At 44.8% G+C, this 19129-nt stretch overlaps 5 protein-coding genes across 8 annotated transcripts in view; all 5 read right to left on the bottom strand.

Moving 5' to 3' along the window:
• Positions 1-19129, bottom strand: part of LOC123857349 (protocadherin gamma-C4) — a 283181-nt gene that overhangs the window by 169663 nt on the left and 94389 nt on the right. The window contains exon 1 of one of the 3 annotated variants that reach the window (XM_064596041.1): positions 1755-4506. The exons of 1 other annotated variant lie outside the window; for it this stretch is intronic. In XM_064596041.1, the coding sequence (XP_064452111.1) occupies positions 1755-4178 (2424 nt within the window). In that variant the 5' untranslated portion in view covers positions 4179-4506. Of the gene's footprint in view, positions 1-1754; positions 4507-19129 lie in introns of those variants that run through there. One more of the 3 variants, XM_064596027.1, reaches the window with a different exon arrangement.
• Positions 1-19129, bottom strand: part of LOC135361447 (protocadherin gamma-A7-like) — a 95309-nt gene that overhangs the window by 34708 nt on the left and 41472 nt on the right. Inside the window, exon 2 of one of the 2 annotated variants that reach the window (XM_064596051.1) lies at positions 9549-9627. The exons of the other annotated variant lie outside the window; for it this stretch is intronic. Within the exon in view, the coding sequence (XP_064452121.1) occupies positions 9592-9627 (36 nt within the window). The 3' untranslated portion in view covers positions 9549-9591. Of the gene's footprint in view, positions 1-9548; positions 9628-19129 lie in introns of those variants that run through there. 2 annotated transcript variants of the gene reach the window in all.
• Positions 6506-9188, bottom strand: LOC123842317 (protocadherin gamma-A12). The gene has a single exon (XM_064596059.1). The coding sequence runs from the start codon at positions 9178-9180 to the stop codon at positions 6721-6723; it is 2460 nt and encodes an 819-aa protein (XP_064452129.1). The 5' UTR covers positions 9181-9188; the 3' UTR covers positions 6506-6720.
• LOC135365368 (protocadherin gamma-B1-like) lies at positions 10688-13921 on the bottom strand. The gene has a single exon (XM_064596048.1). The coding sequence runs from the start codon at positions 13418-13420 to the stop codon at positions 10841-10843; it is 2580 nt and encodes an 859-aa protein (XP_064452118.1). The 5' UTR covers positions 13421-13921; the 3' UTR covers positions 10688-10840.
• On the bottom strand, positions 14074-19029 carry LOC135365375 (protocadherin gamma-A11-like). Its single transcript, XM_064596063.1, has one exon. It carries the CDS (start codon positions 18715-18717, stop codon positions 16270-16272), a length of 2448 nt encoding a protein of 815 aa, XP_064452133.1. The 5' UTR covers positions 18718-19029; the 3' UTR covers positions 14074-16269.

Here is a 19129-nt window from a genome sequence, read left to right as displayed (position 1 = left end):
CCAATACTCAGCTCCAGCTGATTTATACCATTAATAAGTATAATGAATTTGACTTGATCACTGGTAAATCTTGGAGAGGTGTTGAGAGTTCTTAGATACTCAATTTTGGAACTTAACCTGTAATTTTGAACTCATCTTGGGTAACTAAAACAAATACCTTTATTTCAAATGCACTACCAAATTAGATACCAATGTAATGATTTATTCTACTGTTTTGCAGTAGAATAATACATACTCACATTTACACTCCAGTCAGAACAGACTATTATCTGTTTTCCTAAGACATTATTTTCATTGTTTTCTCTACGTCATGAATTTATATTTTCTGTTCCTTTTGCTGTTCCCCTTTCTATTGTAATGAATTCTTGCCCATCCTTAAGAAAATCCTTTTTAGTGAAATGGAATGTCTGAGACCTTTCATTATCTATACAAGTAGATGGAAATTGTACTGCCTTTGTACTCTCTGTACACTTTGACAACATTTAGGCTTTGTTTTATCAAGATTCTTAGAAAATTCGCTTTGAGCATCTAAAATTCCCCGGCACTACCCATTTAGTAATTTTTCTCATTATGGGGAAAGTGATAATAATATCACTTTATCACATCATAAAGATTTTTCCTTAAAGAAGACATTTTGAAGATCATGTGCCTTTTTTCTGTGATGTATTTGCATGTTTGAGTGAAAATACACCTTTCCCTGATCTCAGTTATTTTGCTCAAGCCCTGCATCTCACACTCTTGAATATATCTCTTTCTAATATATTGAGGGAGAGAGATGTTCCTTTATTTGAAATCTAATGAAATATATTTTGGTCTCATTTTGGATGAGACTCTGAGGTGATTTCATAGGTGAAAATAATTTCATAAATTTCAAAATGGGCCAACAATTTCTGGCTCAAGAAAGTTGTAGGACTCTATTTTATTGTTGGAGTAGCTGATCTGGAAATGTCCTGCTGAGGCTGAGACATATCTCCTTGCATTTTTTAAAATCCTTCTCAAAGGACGAGAAATGTCCCTCCAAGACTCATATCAGTTTAGGCAATTGACCTCCCCACCTTCAGACAAAAGGCTGAAATCAATATGAATGCACACATACACCCACACATACTTTAGGTATACACAGTAGGGAATACAGGCCAGGTAAAACCACTTGACCAAGCTGTATATATTTTTACTCAACAGTTTTTATGTCATTGAGATGAAAAGAGTGTGGCCTGGCTTGGAAAGAGCAAGCATCATTTTATAGGAGCCTAAAATACCTAATATTTATATTTTTATTTATATCAGTCAGGATAAGCTAAGTAGGTTGGAGTGACAAATTTCAAATCACAAGAAGTTAAAATGAAAAAAAGTCTATTTATCACAGGTATACACACCAATGTATGACAACCACAGAGATCTTCTCTTGATATAGTTGTTCAAGCACTCAGGTAGAAGCAACAGTCACAATTTCAAAAAATAACTTAGAGATCTGGAAATTCTTACAATGCCAACAGGAGCTTCCTCCAGAGAGAGGCACATATTACTTGCATTTACAATATATTGGCCAGAACTGGTTACTTAGGCCCATTCAGTCATAACCAGGTCAGGAAGATCAGCTCTACCATAGGCCCAGAAGAAGAAACAGATACTTAAGCAACAGAACTAAGGACTACCACATTGTTTTATTTTCAAATAAATGTGCATTAAATCTTTATATTAGCCACACTGGCATAATTGTTCTTCATAGTATTCCAAGAAAGAAATAAACTTACCTGAAGTAGGCTAGGGTCTCCTTTCGTTTCCAGTAAATCTTGAGATACCAGGAAGGACTCACTTTTCTCACAGCTCTCCTGGCTGATGAGCGTGTCCGCGTAGTTGGGCTGGGGGAAGATCACGTGACTCTCCCGCGAGTCCGCGGTCAGGGAGACCTCGTGGGAATAGGTCTGCAGGAAAGCCCGCACCCCGTCCACGCCCACAAAGTGCGAGGCCGGCACGCCCACCAGCCCGCCTCCGGAAGCCTGGAGCAGACGCGACGCGTGCCAGCGCCTCAGCCTGAGCGCCAGCAGCACGATGACAAAGGCCAGGAAGACGCACGAGACTGCCGCCACCGCCACCACCAGATACAGCGTGAGGTCCGAATCGTCCGGGTCGGCGGGGGTCCTGATGCTGCCCAGGTCGGCCAGGACGTCCGGGATGTTGTCGGCCACGGCCACGGTGAGCGTGACGGTGGCCGAGAGAGGGGGCTGGCCGTGGTCCTGCACCGCCACCACCAGGCTCTGCTTGAGCGCGTCTCTGTCCAGCAGGGCCCGCGCCGTGCGCACCTCGCCCGTGTGCAGCCCCACCGCGAAGAGCCCTGGCTCGCTCGCCTTGAGCAGGCGGTAGGACAGCCAGGCGTTCTGGCCTGAGTCTCTGTCCACCGCCACCACCTTGGTGACCAGGTAGCCGGGCTCTGCAGAGCGGGGCGCCAGCTCCACGCCTGTGGAACCATCGGTGGGGAGGGTGGGGTACAGGATTTCAGGCGCATTGTCATTCTGGTCCAGCACAAACAAGCTCAGTGACACGTTGCTGCTGAGTGGAGGGTTCCCACTGTCACTGGCTGTCACCAATAGCTGTAGGTCTCTAACCTGCTCATAATCAAAGGAACGGAGCGCATACAGGACACCGGTGTCAGAATTGATGGAGACATAGGTGGAGAGAGGCGCTCCCTGGATAGTATCCTCAGTCAGTGCATAAGTGATGTGGGCATTGTGGATGCTGTCAGGATCCTGGGCGGTCACACAGAAGATGGAAGCTCCCCTGAGGTTGTTTTCAGGAATGTAGGCAGAGTAGGAGGACTGACTGAAGGCAGGCGGGTTGTCATTGATGTCTGCAACACGCAGAGTGATATGAGTACTCGTGGACAGTGGGGGATTTCCTCCATCTGTGGCTCTGAGAGTGATGTTATATTCAGACACCTGTTCACGGTCTAGAGATCTGGCTGTCACTAAGCGGTAATATTGGTCTATTGATTTTTCTAAATTAAATGGCATATTTCCCAGGACAAAAACTGTGACTTGCCCATTTTGCCCAGAATCCCGGTCGTGTACATTGATAAGGGCAATTTCTCTTCCAGCAGTAGCCTCTTCTGGGACTGATCCAGTAAGAGAAGTGATAATAATTTCTGGGGCGTTGTCATTCACATCCAGAACTGTGACTAATATCTTAGCTCTTGAAAGGAGACCAGGTCCATCTTGTGCTTCAATTTTAATTTCATAGAATGTAGCATCCTCATAATCTAGACTTTTTAAAATTGATATATCTCCAGTCATTGAATTGAGATCAAACATCTGAGCGATGTTCCCAGGCATTTTATCTAGAATATAGGACACTTGAGCATTGAATCCTTCATCAGGGTCAGTGGCATTCACTGTGAGCAGCGTGGTACCCACTGGCAAGTTCTCCGGAACACTTACTTGATATTCAGGTTGAGTAAATACTGGTGGGTTGTCATTTGCATCCAGAACTACCACTTGGATGCATAAGTTGCCAGAGAGGACAGGGTTTCCACCATCAGAAGCAATGAGGACAAGCTGGTGAACTTTCTTTTGCTCACGGTCCAGAGCCCTCTCCAGCACCAGCTCTGGGTACTTGGCCCCATCAGAGACATGCTTCACAGCCAGGGAAAAGTAGTCATTGGGGCTGAGGTGGTAGTTCTGAAGGGAGTTCATGCCCACATCTGGGTCAAATGCAGTCTTAAGTGGAAATCGAGTTCCAGGAGCCGTTAGTTCACCAATTTTTATTAACAATTCCTCTGTTAGAAAATCAGGAGCATTATCATTAATGTCTTTAATTTCTATTTCTACTTCAAAAATTTTCAATTTGTCTTCAACCAGGATGTTAAATTTTACCAGACACAGTGCGCTCTGAGCGCAGAGCTCCTCCCGGTCTATCCTGCCTGCCGTGACCAAGCTGCCGCTTTGCAGGTTCAAAGCAAAGAGCTGCATCCTACCTCTGGAGACGATGCGGACTCCATGCTCCGCCAGCTCCCAGGGCTCGAGTTCCAGGTTCTTGGAGATGTTGCCCACAAAGGAGCCTTTGTCCAGCTCCTCCTGCACTGAGTAGTGGATCTGCCCGGATCCAGTCTTGCACAGCGTCCCCAGAAGCATGCACAGCAGGGTCAGTCCTCTGTGGTGTTTGAATCTCAGATATTTTGTCATTTCCTCTTTGGTGAATTATTTTCTGTGAATTCGGTTCCAAGTGCCCACGACGGACTCAAATCTTATTTTTTCTCAAGGAACTAAGGCTTCTTTGGTCCTAATTTATGTGTCACAGAGCTGGTTGACTGACAAACTGAGCTTTGTAGCAGCCTCGGATCTTCTGGAATCCGACTGACTGGTTCTTTGCTTTTTAGGAACAAGGAAATGGTGGACTAGCGCTCAAGCTCCGTTTTCCTCCTTGAATGGTCAACAGCGACACTCAGAGGCCTAATGGTTTACTGCACCCTCTCAGACAAACCCAAGTTAGTAATTTTTAAGTTTCCCAACACCTGAAATCATCTTTATCAGAGGTAATGGGACTGGTGTTTATTTCCCACAGCTGAATTGCTATATGTTAAAGTATGTAACTTCAACTTCCTTGGGAAGCCATGCTCTAACCTTAACACCACTAATATTGCTTTAAATATGCTGGAGTTACTGTTTTGAAATGTTCAAAATTTAAAAACCACAAAAAAAAATCAGCCATATTTATAATTATATTTATCAAAGTTTGTCATTGATAGCCTGACATCTTAGTTTCAATATTTTAATTTAACCCATTCATTAAAAATATAATTGGATGTTAGACGATATGTGGGGATTTAAGGTAAATGATATGAACATAACCACTCCCTCGCCCCAAAGCTATGAAGATACAATCAAACAAGGAATTCCAGTGCATTGAGAAAGCTACCAAAATGGGTGAAGCCAAAGGTGATGGGAGGGCCTCCAACCTGGCCTTGGAGGTTAGCAAAGGCTCTCCCAAGAAACATGACAGGAGTGAATCAGGGAAAAGGCCTGGATGTGAAAGAGAACGGTATGGCAATGTCTAGATGTGAGAGAGAAACCAAAGAACTTCAGGGTACTGGAAGTAGTTCACTTTGCCTAAATCTAGAGTGAGGGTGTTTTTTAAAAACCCAAACTGAAACTAGTAGGGATAAACTTTTGTTTTGTGTTCCAGAAATGCTTTCTCTGTATTTGTTTTTCTCTCCAAGCACAGAAATAGAAATATATTTGTCATTTCAAGCATGTACTGTTATAAACTTATCCATAAGGCATTTATTCTTATGAAGAGATAGTATAAACACTATAAGGAACTCTGTCTTTAATTTTTCTCAGTCTATACTTTATTTATTACCTAGAAGTAAAGATGTTATGATGTATTATTCCACAATAAGTTTCAGTTTTATCTCCTAGAGAATTATGTAATAGTAATAAAACACAAGAGACACATTGGCTTAGATCAGCTCTCCTCAAATGCCCTTAAGTATAATAAAAAATCACAGCACCTTGAAAGATGATAATACCATTAAACATAAGACTCGGTTAGTATATGATTACTTCCAAATCAAAATTTAAAATGATCCCAGTTATATAGAATATTAGTGTAGTCTTTGTTCTTCATTATTAAAAACATAACGAACATACTAAAAGCTAACTTGAAAAAAGGAATAAGGAAGGAAGACAGTGGTTGTGAGGGAGACTAAGATTAGGTGAGGGACTGGAAATATTTTTAAAACTGCTATGGTTAGGAATCTTTGAGAGGAGAAATGTATAAGGAGCATTTTTAGGGACAATTATTTGATATGGTCTCTGAATCCCTTGAGGATATATATTATTTTTAATGTTTGGAAGTACATGTGGTTTCCAGATATGAAAAAATAAAAACATCAAAGAGAAACATATTTACTATTACACTATCCATTTATTATAGAGCAAACAATAATTCAATCACTTTGAAGTAGTAGCTGTTAAGCAACAACTACTTTAGAAGTCATTAGGATTTTTAGCTAAGCTGAGATACCAAGACATACCTTCCTAAAACACAGTGAAGCATATTTATTTCTAAATTTCCATTTTTTAAATAGGGAAGGTCATACAAATCAAATAAAATGAAGAACCTCACTGCCAAACTGAAGGAAAAATATTAAAATTGAGTGAGAAGAAACTAACGTGTTTCATTACTCATAGATTAAAATATAAAACAAAAACCATGAATTTTAAAGCATTTGAGTAAACATAAAATTCAACTTTCATTTTTAAAAAATATCTTTTTATTTTATTTTTTAAAAAGTAAACTCTACCCCCAACATAGGGCTCAAACTCATGACCCGCCAAGATCAAGACTCCCATGGTTCACTGACTGAGCCAGCCAGGGGCCCCTCAACCTTCGTATTTTTAAGACAGAAAGAATTACTGACCCAGGTAGATGAGATGATTTCTCCAGGGATGGGAAAGAAAGTATGAGAAACCAGATATACCAGTTCCTAATGGAATGTTCTTTGATGACCTAAATAATATTCACCCCATACTAACTCCTGATTTATACTCATGATACAATGATTCTAGCCCCTCTTCCCCTTACAGGGTGTGAGCACTTAGAACTATTGAGAAATAGTTCACCAGGACTCATTTCCTAAGAATTGATATATTCACAAGGAAATATGAGAAATAGAAAAGATGTGGTAAACAATGGAGGCAGCTAAGTAAATAAATGTTTATTTTAGTAATAGCTACTAAGTATATTGTGAAGGGAATTTACCTGAGAAAATGTTTCTTCTTTATCTTCAAGTAAAGACTGCGGTGCTGATAGAAAATCCTTTTTCTCACAGCTCTCCTGGCTGATGAGCGTGTCCGCGTAGTTGGGCTGGGGGAAGATCACGTGACTCTCCCGCGAGTCCGCGGTCAGGGAGACCTCGTGGGAATAGGTCTGCAGGAAAGCCCGCACCCCGTCCACGCCCACAAAGTGCGAGGCCGGCACGCCCACCAGCCCGCCTCCGGAAGCCTGGAGCAGACGCGACGCGTGCCAGCGCCTCAGCCTGAGCGCCAGCAGCACGATGACAAAGGCCAGGAAGACGCACGAGACTGCCGCCACCGCCACCACCAGATACAGCGTGAGGTCCGAATCGTCCGGGTCGGCGGGGGTCCTGATGCTGCCCAGGTCGGCCAGGACGTCCGGGATGTTGTCGGCCACGGCCACGGTGAGCGTGACGGTGGCCGAGAGAGGGGGCTGGCCGTGGTCCTGCACCGCCACCACCAGGCTCTGCTTGAGCGCGTCTCTGTCCAGCAGGGCCCGCGCCGTGCGCACCTCGCCCGTGTGCAGCCCCACCGCGAAGAGCCCTGGCTCGCTCGCCTTGAGCAGGCGGTAGGACAGCCAGGCGTTCTGGCCCGAGTCTCTGTCCACCGCCACCACCTTGGTGACCAGGTAGCCGGGCTCTGCGGAGCAGGGCGCCAGCTCCACGCCTGTGGAACCATCGGTGGGGAGGGCGGGGTACAGGATCTCTGGCGCGTTGTCATTTTGGTCCACCAGGAACAAGTTCAGAGACACGTTGCTGCTGAGCGGAGGGTCACCGCTGTCCTGCGCTGTGACTTGCAGATGCAAGTCTTGGAACTGCTCATAGTCGAAGGAACGCAGCGCATACAGAACGCCAGTGTTGGAGTTGATGGAGATGTAGGAGGATATGGGCGGTCCGGGAAGGCTGTCCTCGGCCAATGAGTAAGTGACCTGGGCGTTCACTCCATAGTCGGGGTCACAGGCGGTCACGGACATTAGGGAGGCTCCTCTAGGGTTGTTCTCCACGATATAGGCGGAGTAGAAAGCGTCAGAGAAGGCGGGCGGGTTGTCGTTGGTGTCTGCTACTTTCAGTGAGATAGGAGTTTCCGTGGACAGGGGCGGACTTCCTCTGTCACTGGCGGTCACCGTGATGTTGTAGCTAGGAACCTGTTCCCGGTCTAGGAGTGTGTCTGTCACTAAACTATAGTAATTTCCATAAGACTTTTCTAATGTAAATGGCAGATTCCCTCGGATGAAACAGATCACTTGTCCATTTTCCCCAGAGTCTTGATCATTTACATTTAAAAGGGCAATTAATGTCCCTCTGGGAGAGTTTTCCAGAATGGAGCTGGAGAGAGAGATGACAACTACTTCAGGGGCATTATCATTCACATCCAATACTGTGATCAAGACTTTGGCTCGTGCAGAATACCCTGCGTTATCAACTGCTTGCACTTCCATCTCGTAGAATTCTGATTCCTCGTGGTTCAGCTCCCCTATTGTTGAAATTGTCCCTAAATTAGCATCTAGTTTGAAAACTTGGGCTGCCTTGTTGTCCACATAACGGAAGGAATACATCACTTCCACATTGGCTCCTTCGTCAGGGTCGGTGGCACTTACCAGAAGCAGCTTAGTGCCTACGGCCACATTCTCTGGAACGCTCACGCGGTACTCAGACTGAGCAAATACTGGTGCGTTGTCATTCACATCAACTACCATCACACGGATGCGCGTGGTGCCTGTGCGGACTGGGTCACCCCCGTCGGAGGCGGTGAGAACAAGGTGATGAACAGCCTTCTGCTCCCGGTCCAAGGCGCACTCCAAAACCAATTCTGGGTACTTGTTACCATCCGCTCCGCTTTGCACGTCCAGGGAGAAGTGAGTATTACTACTGAGTCCATAGCTCTGGAGAGAGTTCTTCCCGATATCCGGATCCCAAGCGTGGGGAAGAGGGAACCGCAACCCAGTGGCTGCGTTTTCACTCACTTTTATTTCTAATTCATCTTCCCGGAAATAGGGGGCATTATCGTTAATGTCTCTCACTTCTACTACTACCCCGTATATTTTTACTTTATCCTCCAACAGAATCTCCAGATTTAATTGACACTTTAAGACGCCCATACAGAGCTCTTCCCGGTCTATTCTGCCTGCGGAGATTAGGTTGCCGCTTCGAAGGTTCAGAGCGAAAAGTTGAGTCCTACCTCTGGAGACTATACGGACTCCACGCTCTTCTAGTTCCTGGGGCTCCAACCCCAGGTCCTTGGCGATGTTTCCCACCCTAGAGCCTTTCTCCAGCTCCTCAGGAACTGAATAGTGAATTTGGGCGCATCCGGTTTCCCACAGAACCCCCAGGAGAACTCCCAGCAGGACAAGCCCTTTGCAGTCCTGATGCAGTCGCTCAGGAATCATCGTCACTTTCCTGGAGGATATTACTTCCAATTCTTCCCTAGACCACCGAAGTCAGGACCAGTTTTCCCCGTCTTCAGAATCCAGCAGTTTCTTCAGAGTGCCAGAGATGGTTAGTTTCTATCTGGGCTGTGCTTCAGGCGCCTGCAGGGCAAGCAGGAGGCGAGCAGGATCTCTGTTTTTCTCTCCCTGATTGGTGAACAGTGGCGCTCAGAGTCCTAACCAATTACTGCACAATCTTGAACTCCAGGAAGGATTTTTGGTTTTTGTACCTTAAATAGCTCCACCTACTGTTCTTCAAATAGGGATGTAAGTAGAGCCAACTAAAAAACTACAGTGTTCCTTTTAATAGAAATTTCAGTCAACTTCTTTGTATTTTTCAAAAATTTTTCATACAGAGCCGCTTTCTTGAGATTATTTTCTGTGGCTGTATTCTGTTTTTCCAATGAGCTTTTAAATGAATGTGAAGTTTCCATACAAAGTAATTTTAACCGTATAATTTTAGTGCACCTAATTTGATATCACCACCCCCAAAAAAATACCTATTATGGGATATCTTCCTAGGCGTTTCCTATTTTGAGAAATCATATAATAGAATAAATTAAACTTTCTCACGTGGCTGTAATAGGGGGCAGATTTTTAGATTTTTAAATATACCTAAATAGAGGAGCTATTTTAAAAGGTTGTCAATACTTAATATTTAGAAATCAAAATTTCACAACAATATGGAAATCTAAAAATAAGAAATGCAATTGTATACATTATCAGAAGCACACTGACAAGAAGTCAAGTGAGTAAGACCCATTAACATTTTTAGGACAAAATTGAAGCATTTCAACTTGCATTTACTGGAAATAAGGGTAGTACCTTACAACTTACTAATACATTATATTTCAAAATCATGTTTGAGAAAATTAGCAATCCAAAGAATATTATAAGCTTACCTTTTTCTGAGTAACAAACCCAATTCCATTTACTGAAAATGACTGGTAATACATTTGAAAGCCCATCAAAATATAGGAAAAAATTCTCACTATTCTGCTTTCATGAATGTAAATGTTTGGATTCTGAGGATAAGCATATTTGACAGGCATACCACAACATATTTTAAAACTGGGAGGAAATCTACAGGTAGTTCTGATAAAAGACTGGGAATAAAATTGGCCTATTCAGTGAGATTCAAAGAATCCCTAGCAAATGTAATGGAGTATTATCAAAATATTACTCTGTCCTTTAAAAATAAAACTTGTCAGGGTGCCTGGGTGGCTCAGTGAGTTAAGCATCTGCCTTCGGCTCAGGTCATGATCCCAGGGTCCTGGGATTGAGCCCTGAGTTGGGCTCCCTGATCAACGGGGAGTCTGTTTCTCCCTTTCCTTCTGCCCTCTCCCCAGCTAGTGCTCTCTCTGTCTCTCAAATAAATAAATAAAATCTTTAAAAAATAAAACTCTTCTTGTGCATTTTCCTCTCACTTTGTAGTTATAAAGAAAAAGCCTTATATACTCAAGATATTGATGTTCTGAGAAACACCCACAGAAAGAAAACATTTATGCTTCAGTTACAAATATTTCTGTGGCAACAGCATCATAATACCCACTTGTCACCATAAAGGAGATGTTGTGTGTACGTGGATAAAGACTATCTCAGGTAAAATTGTCAAAATATTTCAAAATACTTGAGGGCTAATAATGAAGTTACTGGCCCACAGAAAAAGGAAAAGAAAATACTGAGAGTGGGTAAGCAAATGAAGTGATAGTAGATAGGATCTGTTTAGGACTTCTTTTGCCAAACTATTTTGAAAATTAAACCAAACCTGTTTATTGACACTCACGTGAGCAGAAGCATCAGTGTGAGAGTTTAATTGGTTATTCTCCTCAGTGAAACTTATTACCAAAGAAGCTTCATTAGAGAGTTCTTGTTGGAGGCCCATTTCTGACGTCATAGTGAGAAAATTAAGCCTTGCTTTCTGAGAATCAGAGGCAACGTACATATTGTAGGAATAAGGCAAAGTTCCCGGGTTGTAGTTGGGAGAAACCCCTGGTCCAGTCTTATAACAGAGACCAGGCTGAAAGCAGCCCCAGGCAGCGGGGTGGGAGGAGCGTCCCAGGCGCAGGGCAACCGCCAGAATCACCGCGAGGAGGAAGAGCACCGAGATCAGGGCCAAAGCCACCACCAGGTAAAACTGCAGCTCAGCCTGGGGGTCAGAGGGCGCCGGGCGGTCGCTGACATCTGGCGGCACTTCTTGTAGGCTGTCGGCGAAAACCAGGAGCAGCGTGGCTGTGGCCGAGAGGGGCGGCTGTCCCCCATCCCGCACAGCGACCAGCAGGCGCTGGCGGGCCGCGTCCCTGTCGCCCAAAGCGCGCGCCGTGCGCACCTCGCCCGTGCGCAGCCCCAGGCTGAAGAGTCCCGGCTCGCTGGCCTGCAGCACGTGGTACGACAGCCAGGCATTGTGTCCCGAGTCGGCGTCCACCGCCACCACCTTGGTGACCAGGTAGCCGGGCTGCGCGGCGCGCGGCACCGTGTCGAAGAGCGCCGAGCCGTCGGGCCCCAGCGCCGGGTACAGCACCCGGGGCGCGTTGTCGTTGCGGTCGCCCACCAACACGCGCAGGCTCACGTTGGCGCGGAGCGCGGGCGAGCCCTGGTCGCGCGCCTGCAGGGTCAGCTCGAAGGCGCGCAGCTGCTCGTGGTCGAAGGCGCGCTGCGCGAACACCACCCCGCTCTGCGCGCTCACGGACACGTAGGACGCCAGCGCGCGTGGCTCCAGGTCGCTGGCCACGATGGAGTAGGAGACGCGGCCGTTGGGCCCCAGGTCGGGGTCCGAGGCGCTGACTTGGGCGATGGAGGCACCCGGAGGGTTGTTCTCGGCAATGTGGACCAAATAGAAAGCCTGTTCAAAAACTGGAGCATTGTCGTTGACATCTTCGATGTGCAGAGTGATACTTGAGCTGGAGGAAAGGGGTGGCTTTCCCCTGTCAGTGGCTGTGATAGTGACATTGTACGAAGGGGTCTTCTCCCGGTCCAAGGACCCATCTGTTACAAGCTTGTAGTAATTATTGGCAGAAGATTCAATTCTGAAAGGAACTGTTTCTTTTATGAGGCATGTGACCTCTCCATTTTGGCCGGAATCTTTGTCATGTGTTTTGAACAGAGCAATCACCATCCCGTGTTCTGCACCCTCGGTTATGGAATTAGACACTGAAGTGAAAATAACCTCTGGGGCATTGTCATTCTCATCTAAAATTTCTATTATAATTTTACATTCAGTGGCCATGCCTCCACCATCCTTGGCTTCTATGCTCATGGTATAACTACTCCTAATTTCAAAGTCTATAGGACCTTTGGATTTAATTTCTCCATTTTGATGGTCTAGCATAAACATATTTCCAATATCTCTTAGTGTTTTGAAGGAGTAGGTGATCTCTGCATTGATGCCCTCATCCTGGTCGATGGCTGTCACCTTGAGCACAGAGGTGCCCAAGGGCAAGTTCTCTGGAAGGCTAACTTTGTACACATCCTGACTGAACACTGGGGGGTTATCGTTGGCATCAGTGACCTCAATCCTGATTTGAATGGTGCCACTTCGGACTGGGTCACCCCCATCCATTGCGGTCAGGACTAGAAAATGGGAGCTCTGGTGTTCCCGGTCCAGGGGCTTCTCCAATATTAATTCTGGGGCATTCTTGCCTTCAATCTTATCCTTCACCATCAGAGAGAAATACTCATTATAGCTGAGTTGGTAACTCTGGAGAGAGTTAGGTCCTACATCTGCATCTATAGCAGATTCCAGACCAAACTGAGTTCCTAGAATTGCAAGTTCATTGATTTGTAAAACAATGCTATTTTGGGGGAAATACGGTGGATTGTCATTTATATCTTCTATCCTCACTGTTATATGAAAAACATTTAGAGGATTCTCTGCCACGATCTCTAGGGGCACAACACACAGGGTGCTTTGGGGACAGAGCGACTCCCTATCTATTCTGTCACTGACAAGTATGTTGCCATTCTCCCTGTTTATGGTAAAGTATTGTTTCTCTGCACTAACTCTGAGGTTGCGGTTCAGTAAATCCCGTACATGCAGCCCCAGGTCTTCAGCAAGGTTCCCTACTACTGAGCCCCTGGCCATTTCTTCAGGAATAGAGTAGCGGATCTGCTCACAGAGCCCCCCACAGAACAAAGGCAGCAGGAAGGGAAAGAGTACTTGCCGCTGCCCGGTATGGCTCCTCTGCTTCGCCCTAGTTCCCATCCTTTTCTTCACTGCTGCAGCCTCAGATGTAACGAGAAGATGCTTTACAAATTGTGTTTAAAATATTTACTGCTAACGCGTAGAAAACTCAACACTCTGTTTCAAGGCATTCCATTCCATATTCCAAAATCATTTGCTGAGCAGAGAGCCCGAAACTGGACTTTATCTCCTTTCAGAACTGCTTCCGTGACTGCGCAGAAAACCACTTAGGTAGATCGTGGACTCCAGTTCTTGCAGCGCATTGGCCAACAGCGGCGCTCGGAGTCTACTTAGAAAACTGCAGTCCGAAGCCTTGCAAATAATGAGATTAGCTATTCTGACAGATTTGTTGGACTAATGTATAGGGAACCAGGCAATAAATGAGTTTTGGATGTGTCTATTTTCTAGTGTTTACTATCAAAGAAGGTTCCTTAGAGATTTGATTCTATAGAAGAGTCATTAACCCAGTATAGAAAAGTTTATCTTTTTCTAATCAGAGGCAGGGCATATACTGGAGGAATAAAGCAAAGTCTTCTCTCCAAACGTAGAACAAAGACCACATGGTAAAATAACCTCACCAAATGATATGGGGAAATTTTTACAGCCATGAAATAATACCCAGTATTAGCTTCAATCTTATGTGCAGATAATTTTTCTTCTCCTTTTTCCAGAGCAACTGGAGGACAGCTCAAAGGCATAATCAGGATAAGGATGACCAATGACATATAGCCTTCCTTGCTACTTCTAAAATAGATTTATGAAAGGGATTATCAACTATTGTAAACCTTCACCATAAACAGAATATAAAAGCATACCCTAGTAGGTTACCATAGGAATTTAATGACATGCAAAAATGTGAGGTGTTCTATTTTTATCCTTCTCTCTTTTTTTTTTTTAAGATTTTATTTATTTATTTGACAGAGAGAGACATAGCGAGAGCAGGAACACAAGCAGGGGGAGTGGGAGAGGGAGAAGCAGGCTTCCCGCAGAGCGGGGAGCCCGATGTGGGACCCCGGGATCATGACCTGAGCCGAAGGCAGACGCTCAACGACTGAGCCACCCAGGCGCCCTTATCCTTCTCTTTAACTGGACCACATGTTGTACCATAACAGAACTTTATCACTACCTCTGAGTCAAAATAACTGTCTTAATCTCAAGTTTCAAAGCTAACCTTTCCTTTTTGTTCTCCAAGACTTTGGTTGCCAGCTCCTAACTGTTCAGTGTTTTAAAAAATATATATATGGAACAACCTCCTTCTCCCCACAAATACCTCATATCCTTTTTATTCATCTAATTTCAATTCAAGTAAAATGCCTTAAGTCTTTTTTTTTTTTCTGTTTGGAATTCCATAGGCATAAAATTTATCCCTACATGCTTAAGGCACTCTGACATTTTTCTTGACGTTGGGACAAATTTAGGCATCTGTTGCAGGATTTCCCTTTCCTACAGTTGAAATTCTTTTTACCCAAACTTTAGACACTCAATTATAGTTAAATATATTAAGGTCAATCCCTAAATGAGAAAGGAAAACTTGAAAGGGAACCTGAACATGTAAATAATCTGGGTCAAACGTTTCAAAGCGGTATGAAGAGTGCTAAGCTGAATTGATTGTGATGATTCCTGTGATCAAATATCCTCAAAAATTTCCTTTCCTCACTTGACTTTCCTCGACATTGTTTCAGATAACATGTAGGTCATTAGGTAACTACAGGGCTTCAATTACAAGTTGGTTCTGAATATAAGGATTGAATATACTTACATATAATACAAAATGAATTTTCAAAGGAAATAAAAAAGGAATCCATGACTCACAGGCATATTGAAAACAGAACAAAAAAAGGAAATACCAAATAGGAATACCAGCTAAATCAGTCTCATAAGGTCCAAATAACTACTGCATCTCTTATATTTACAAGCTGGTCCACATCAGTAAATCTCAAAAATGTAAGCATGTTTAGCCAATTTGTAAATAGCTTTTTGAGAAGCACTGGATCAAAATTATTTCTGCAAGTGAATTTACCACATTAAAGAATCATGAACACACACTAAAGTACCAGTAAAAGAATAAAAGGAAATAATACCAGTTCAACAATTCAACTACTCAGAACAATCAAATGACTGCACTGTAGAAACAGAAAAGATGTCTAGAACTTGAGGGGAAAAAAGTGTACATTTTCTCTCCCAAGAGAATCTAGTAGTAAAAAGGTAGTCAATATATCTGTTTTGGTAGTATAAATAAAAGAAAGTTGAAATAATCAACATAATTTAAACATATCACCACCCATCAAAGATCAAAATAGAATTCTTTCATGCTCAGAGAAGAGCTTACATCTGTAAACACCTACATGTAAGTGTGTGTATATGTGTGTATAGATAAGGAAAAGAGCTACAGAGTGTATCCCACTGAATGAAGAGGGCCAAATTTGAACATTAGAAGTAAAGCAAATAATGGTAGAATATAATTATGAATTAGGGAAGGCAATGTGAAGTCATAATAGGGAAATAAATAAAAACTGTGAATCATTAATTTGAATCCTAACCAGTTTACATTGATAGCCACAGACACTGATGATAGAAAAATATGACTAAAATTTAACTTATTATAAAGCAAGCCATGATAGTTGAACTAGACCTTTAGAATCAAAAGAGAATATACCACAGGGGAGGAAAAAACTTTCTGAAAAATGATGGTAATTTGTTGAAAGATAAAGTACAGGAACTCACATGTATTGCTCTAAATATGTATGAACTGAATATGTCCCCTCCCCCCACACTCAAAACAGGGTTGGTTTTGGTTTTGGTTTTGGTTTTTTTATGTTGTTTTGTTTTGAAAAATCCATTTAAAAGACTTGTGCGGAGATACTAGCAACTCAGGTAATAAATCTCACCTGATTATTCGTGGAGTCAAGATTGCCTAAACCAGCAGCTGAATCTTCAGCTATCAAGAGTGGCTCGCTTTTCCCACAGCTCTCCTGGCTGATGAGCGTGTCCGCGTAGTTGGGCTGGGGGAAGATCACGTGACTCTCCCGCGAGTCCGCGGTCAGGGAGACCTCGTGGGAATAGGTCTGCAGGAAAGCCCGCACCCCGTCCACGCCCACAAAGTGCGAGGCCGGCACGCCCACCAGCCCGCCTCCGGAAGCCTGGAGCAGACGCGACGCGTGCCAGCGCCTCAGCCTGAGCGCCAGCAGCACGATGACAAAGGCCAGGAAGACGCACGAGACTGCCGCCACCGCCACCACCAGATACAGCGTGAGGTCCGAATCGTCCGGGTCGGCGGGGGTCCTGATGCTGCCCAGGTCCGCCAGGACGTCCGGGATGTTGTCGGCCACGGCCACGGTGAGCGTGACGGTGGCCGAGAGAGGGGGCTGGCCGTGGTCCTGCACCGCCACCACCAGGCTCTGCTTGAGCGCGTCTCTGTCCAGCAGGGCCCGCGCCGTGCGCACCTCGCCCGTGTGCAGCCCCACCGCGAAGAGCCCTGGCTCGCTCGCCTTGAGCAGGCGGTAGGACAGCCAGGCGTTCTGGCCTGAGTCTCTGTCCACCGCCACCACCTTGGTGACCAGGTAGCCGGGCTCTGCGGAGCGGGGCGCCAACTCCACACCGGTGGAACCATCGGTGGGGATGGTGGGGTACAGTATCTCTGGTGTGTTGTCATTCTGGTCCAGCACAAATATGCTGACAGACACATTGCTGCTGAGTGGCGGCTTCCCGCTGTCCTGCGCTGTCACCCACAGTTGCAGGTCACGGAACTGTTCATAGTCAAAGGAGCGCAGTGCGTACAGGGTGCCAGTGTCTGAGTTGATGGAGATGTAGGAGGATACAGGTTCTCCCTGGAGGGTATCTTCCACCAAGGAATAAGTGACCTGGGAGTTCTCACTGCTGTCCATATCAATCGCCATCACTGAGAAGAAGGAGGCTCCTCTGGCATTGTTTTCAGGTATGTAGACGGAGTAAGATGAGTCAGCAAAAGTCGGAGGATTATCATTGTCATCTGCTACGTTTAGTGAAATGTGAGTTTCTGTAGACAAGGGTGGAAATCCCTGATCTGTGGCTATCAAGGTTATATTATAGCTGTGGACCTGCTCCCTGTCTAGCATTCTGGTTGTTATCAACTTGTAATAATTTCCGTAAGTTTTTTCCAACTTAAAAGGTAGACTGTTAGGAACGAAACATGAGACTTGACCATTTTCCCCAGAGTCTTGATCTTGCACATTTAGAAGAGCAATAACTGTACCTGGAGGAGAGCTTTCCAGAACTGAATTAGTAGAAGATGTGATAGTTATTTCTGGAGCATTATCATTGACATCCACAACTGTGATCAACATCTTAGCAGTGGTGGAGAGACCTCCACCATCTTGACCTTGAATTTCTATCTCATAGAATCTATATTTCTCAAAATCCAGAGACCCTCGTATTAAGACTTCTCCAGTTTGAGAATCCAACTGGAATATTTCAGAAGTTTTGCTTTCCATATTCTGGAATGAATACCCCACTTCCCCATTGATTCCCTCATCTGGATCAGTTGCATTTACCATGAGCACCCGAGTTCCAGAGCTGAGATTCTCAGGAATACTCACTCGATATACAGACTGTGTAAACTTTGGTACATGGTCATTTACATCGAGGACCACCACACGAATGGCAACAGCACCCTGTTGGATGGGATCTCCTCCATCGAAGGCTGTGAGGAGCAGCCGGTGAGCAGCCTCTTTCTCTCGGTCCAGACTCCCCTCCAGCACTAGTTCGGGATTCTTGGCCCCACCCGTTCCGTCTCGCATTTGTAAGGAAAAGTAACTATTAGGATTGAGCCGGTAGCTCTGGAGGGAGTTCATTCCTACATCTGGGTCCCTAGCGCTAGGAAGGGGAAATCTGGATCCCGGAGGTGCGTGCTCACTGACTTTTATCTCTATTTCCGCCTCCTGGAAGCTGGGGGCGTTATCATTAACATCCATTATTTCCACCTCCACTCCGTAAATCTTCAGGGTATCTTCCACAAGTATCTCTATATTTAAAAAACAGGAAGACAGTGTCTCACAGAGCTCTTCCCGGTCTAACCTACCTGCAGTGATCAAGCTGCCACTTCGCGGATTCAGAGCGAAAAGCTGCATCCTATCTCTGGAGATGATGCGGACTCCGCGTTCCGCCAGCTCCCAAGGTTCCAGCCCCAGGTCCTTGGAAATATTGCCCACGAAGAAGCCTTTGTCTGTCTCTTCGGGCACCGAGTATCGGATGTGCCCTGCCCCAGATTCCTGTAGCGTCCTCAGGAAAATGTACAGGAGGACCAGCCCGCTGCGGTCCAGGCGCAGTAGCCGATTCCCCATAGCAGTAAGCTGAGCCTATATTCCCTGATTTCTCGAACTGTTTTGTTCTGAATCAGCTTATGTATCTACGAAGTTCCGGAATGACTGCATCCAAAATATATCCGAGAGCGAACTACTTTAAGTTTCCAGCATCAGGATCTGTGAGTATCCCTATTATTCGGCTTTGTGTTGTAGAGATGGGGGAGGGAGGGACTGCCGCTTGCAGCTTCCCATTCCCTGATTGGTGAAGAGCGGCGCCTAGAGCCGAATCTTATTATTGCAACGAGTAAGAAAACCCAAATAATATGTCTTTTCCAGAAGTTATTACACACTTCTTCGAGAATTACACATATTTGTAACACTGAAAATTGCACACAATAAAGAGTTGTATAATGTGATGTTAAAGGTTAAACAATAGAACTTAATAAAAGGA

The sequence above is a fragment of the Mirounga angustirostris genome, unplaced genomic scaffold (assembly GCF_029215605.1).
Source record: "Mirounga angustirostris isolate CCGP_5_RB_7025 unplaced genomic scaffold, mMirAng1.0.hap1 SCAF_7, whole genome shotgun sequence".
NCBI classification, from domain to species: Eukaryota; Metazoa; Chordata; class Mammalia; order Carnivora; family Phocidae; genus Mirounga; species Mirounga angustirostris.
Note: the sequence above shows the minus strand (reverse complement) of the source record. Positions and strands in the feature narration are given on the sequence as shown.

Coding starts and splice junctions, on each gene's coding strand:
- LOC135365375 (XM_064596063.1), bottom strand. CDS start 18,717: ATGGGGAATCGGCTACTGCGCCTGGACCGCAGCGGGCTGGTCCTCCTG.
- LOC123842317 (XM_064596059.1), bottom strand. CDS start 9,180: ATGATTCCTGAGCGACTGCATCAGGACTGCAAAGGGCTTGTCCTGCTG.
- LOC135365368 (XM_064596048.1), bottom strand. CDS start 13,420: ATGGGAACTAGGGCGAAGCAGAGGAGCCATACCGGGCAGCGGCAAGTA.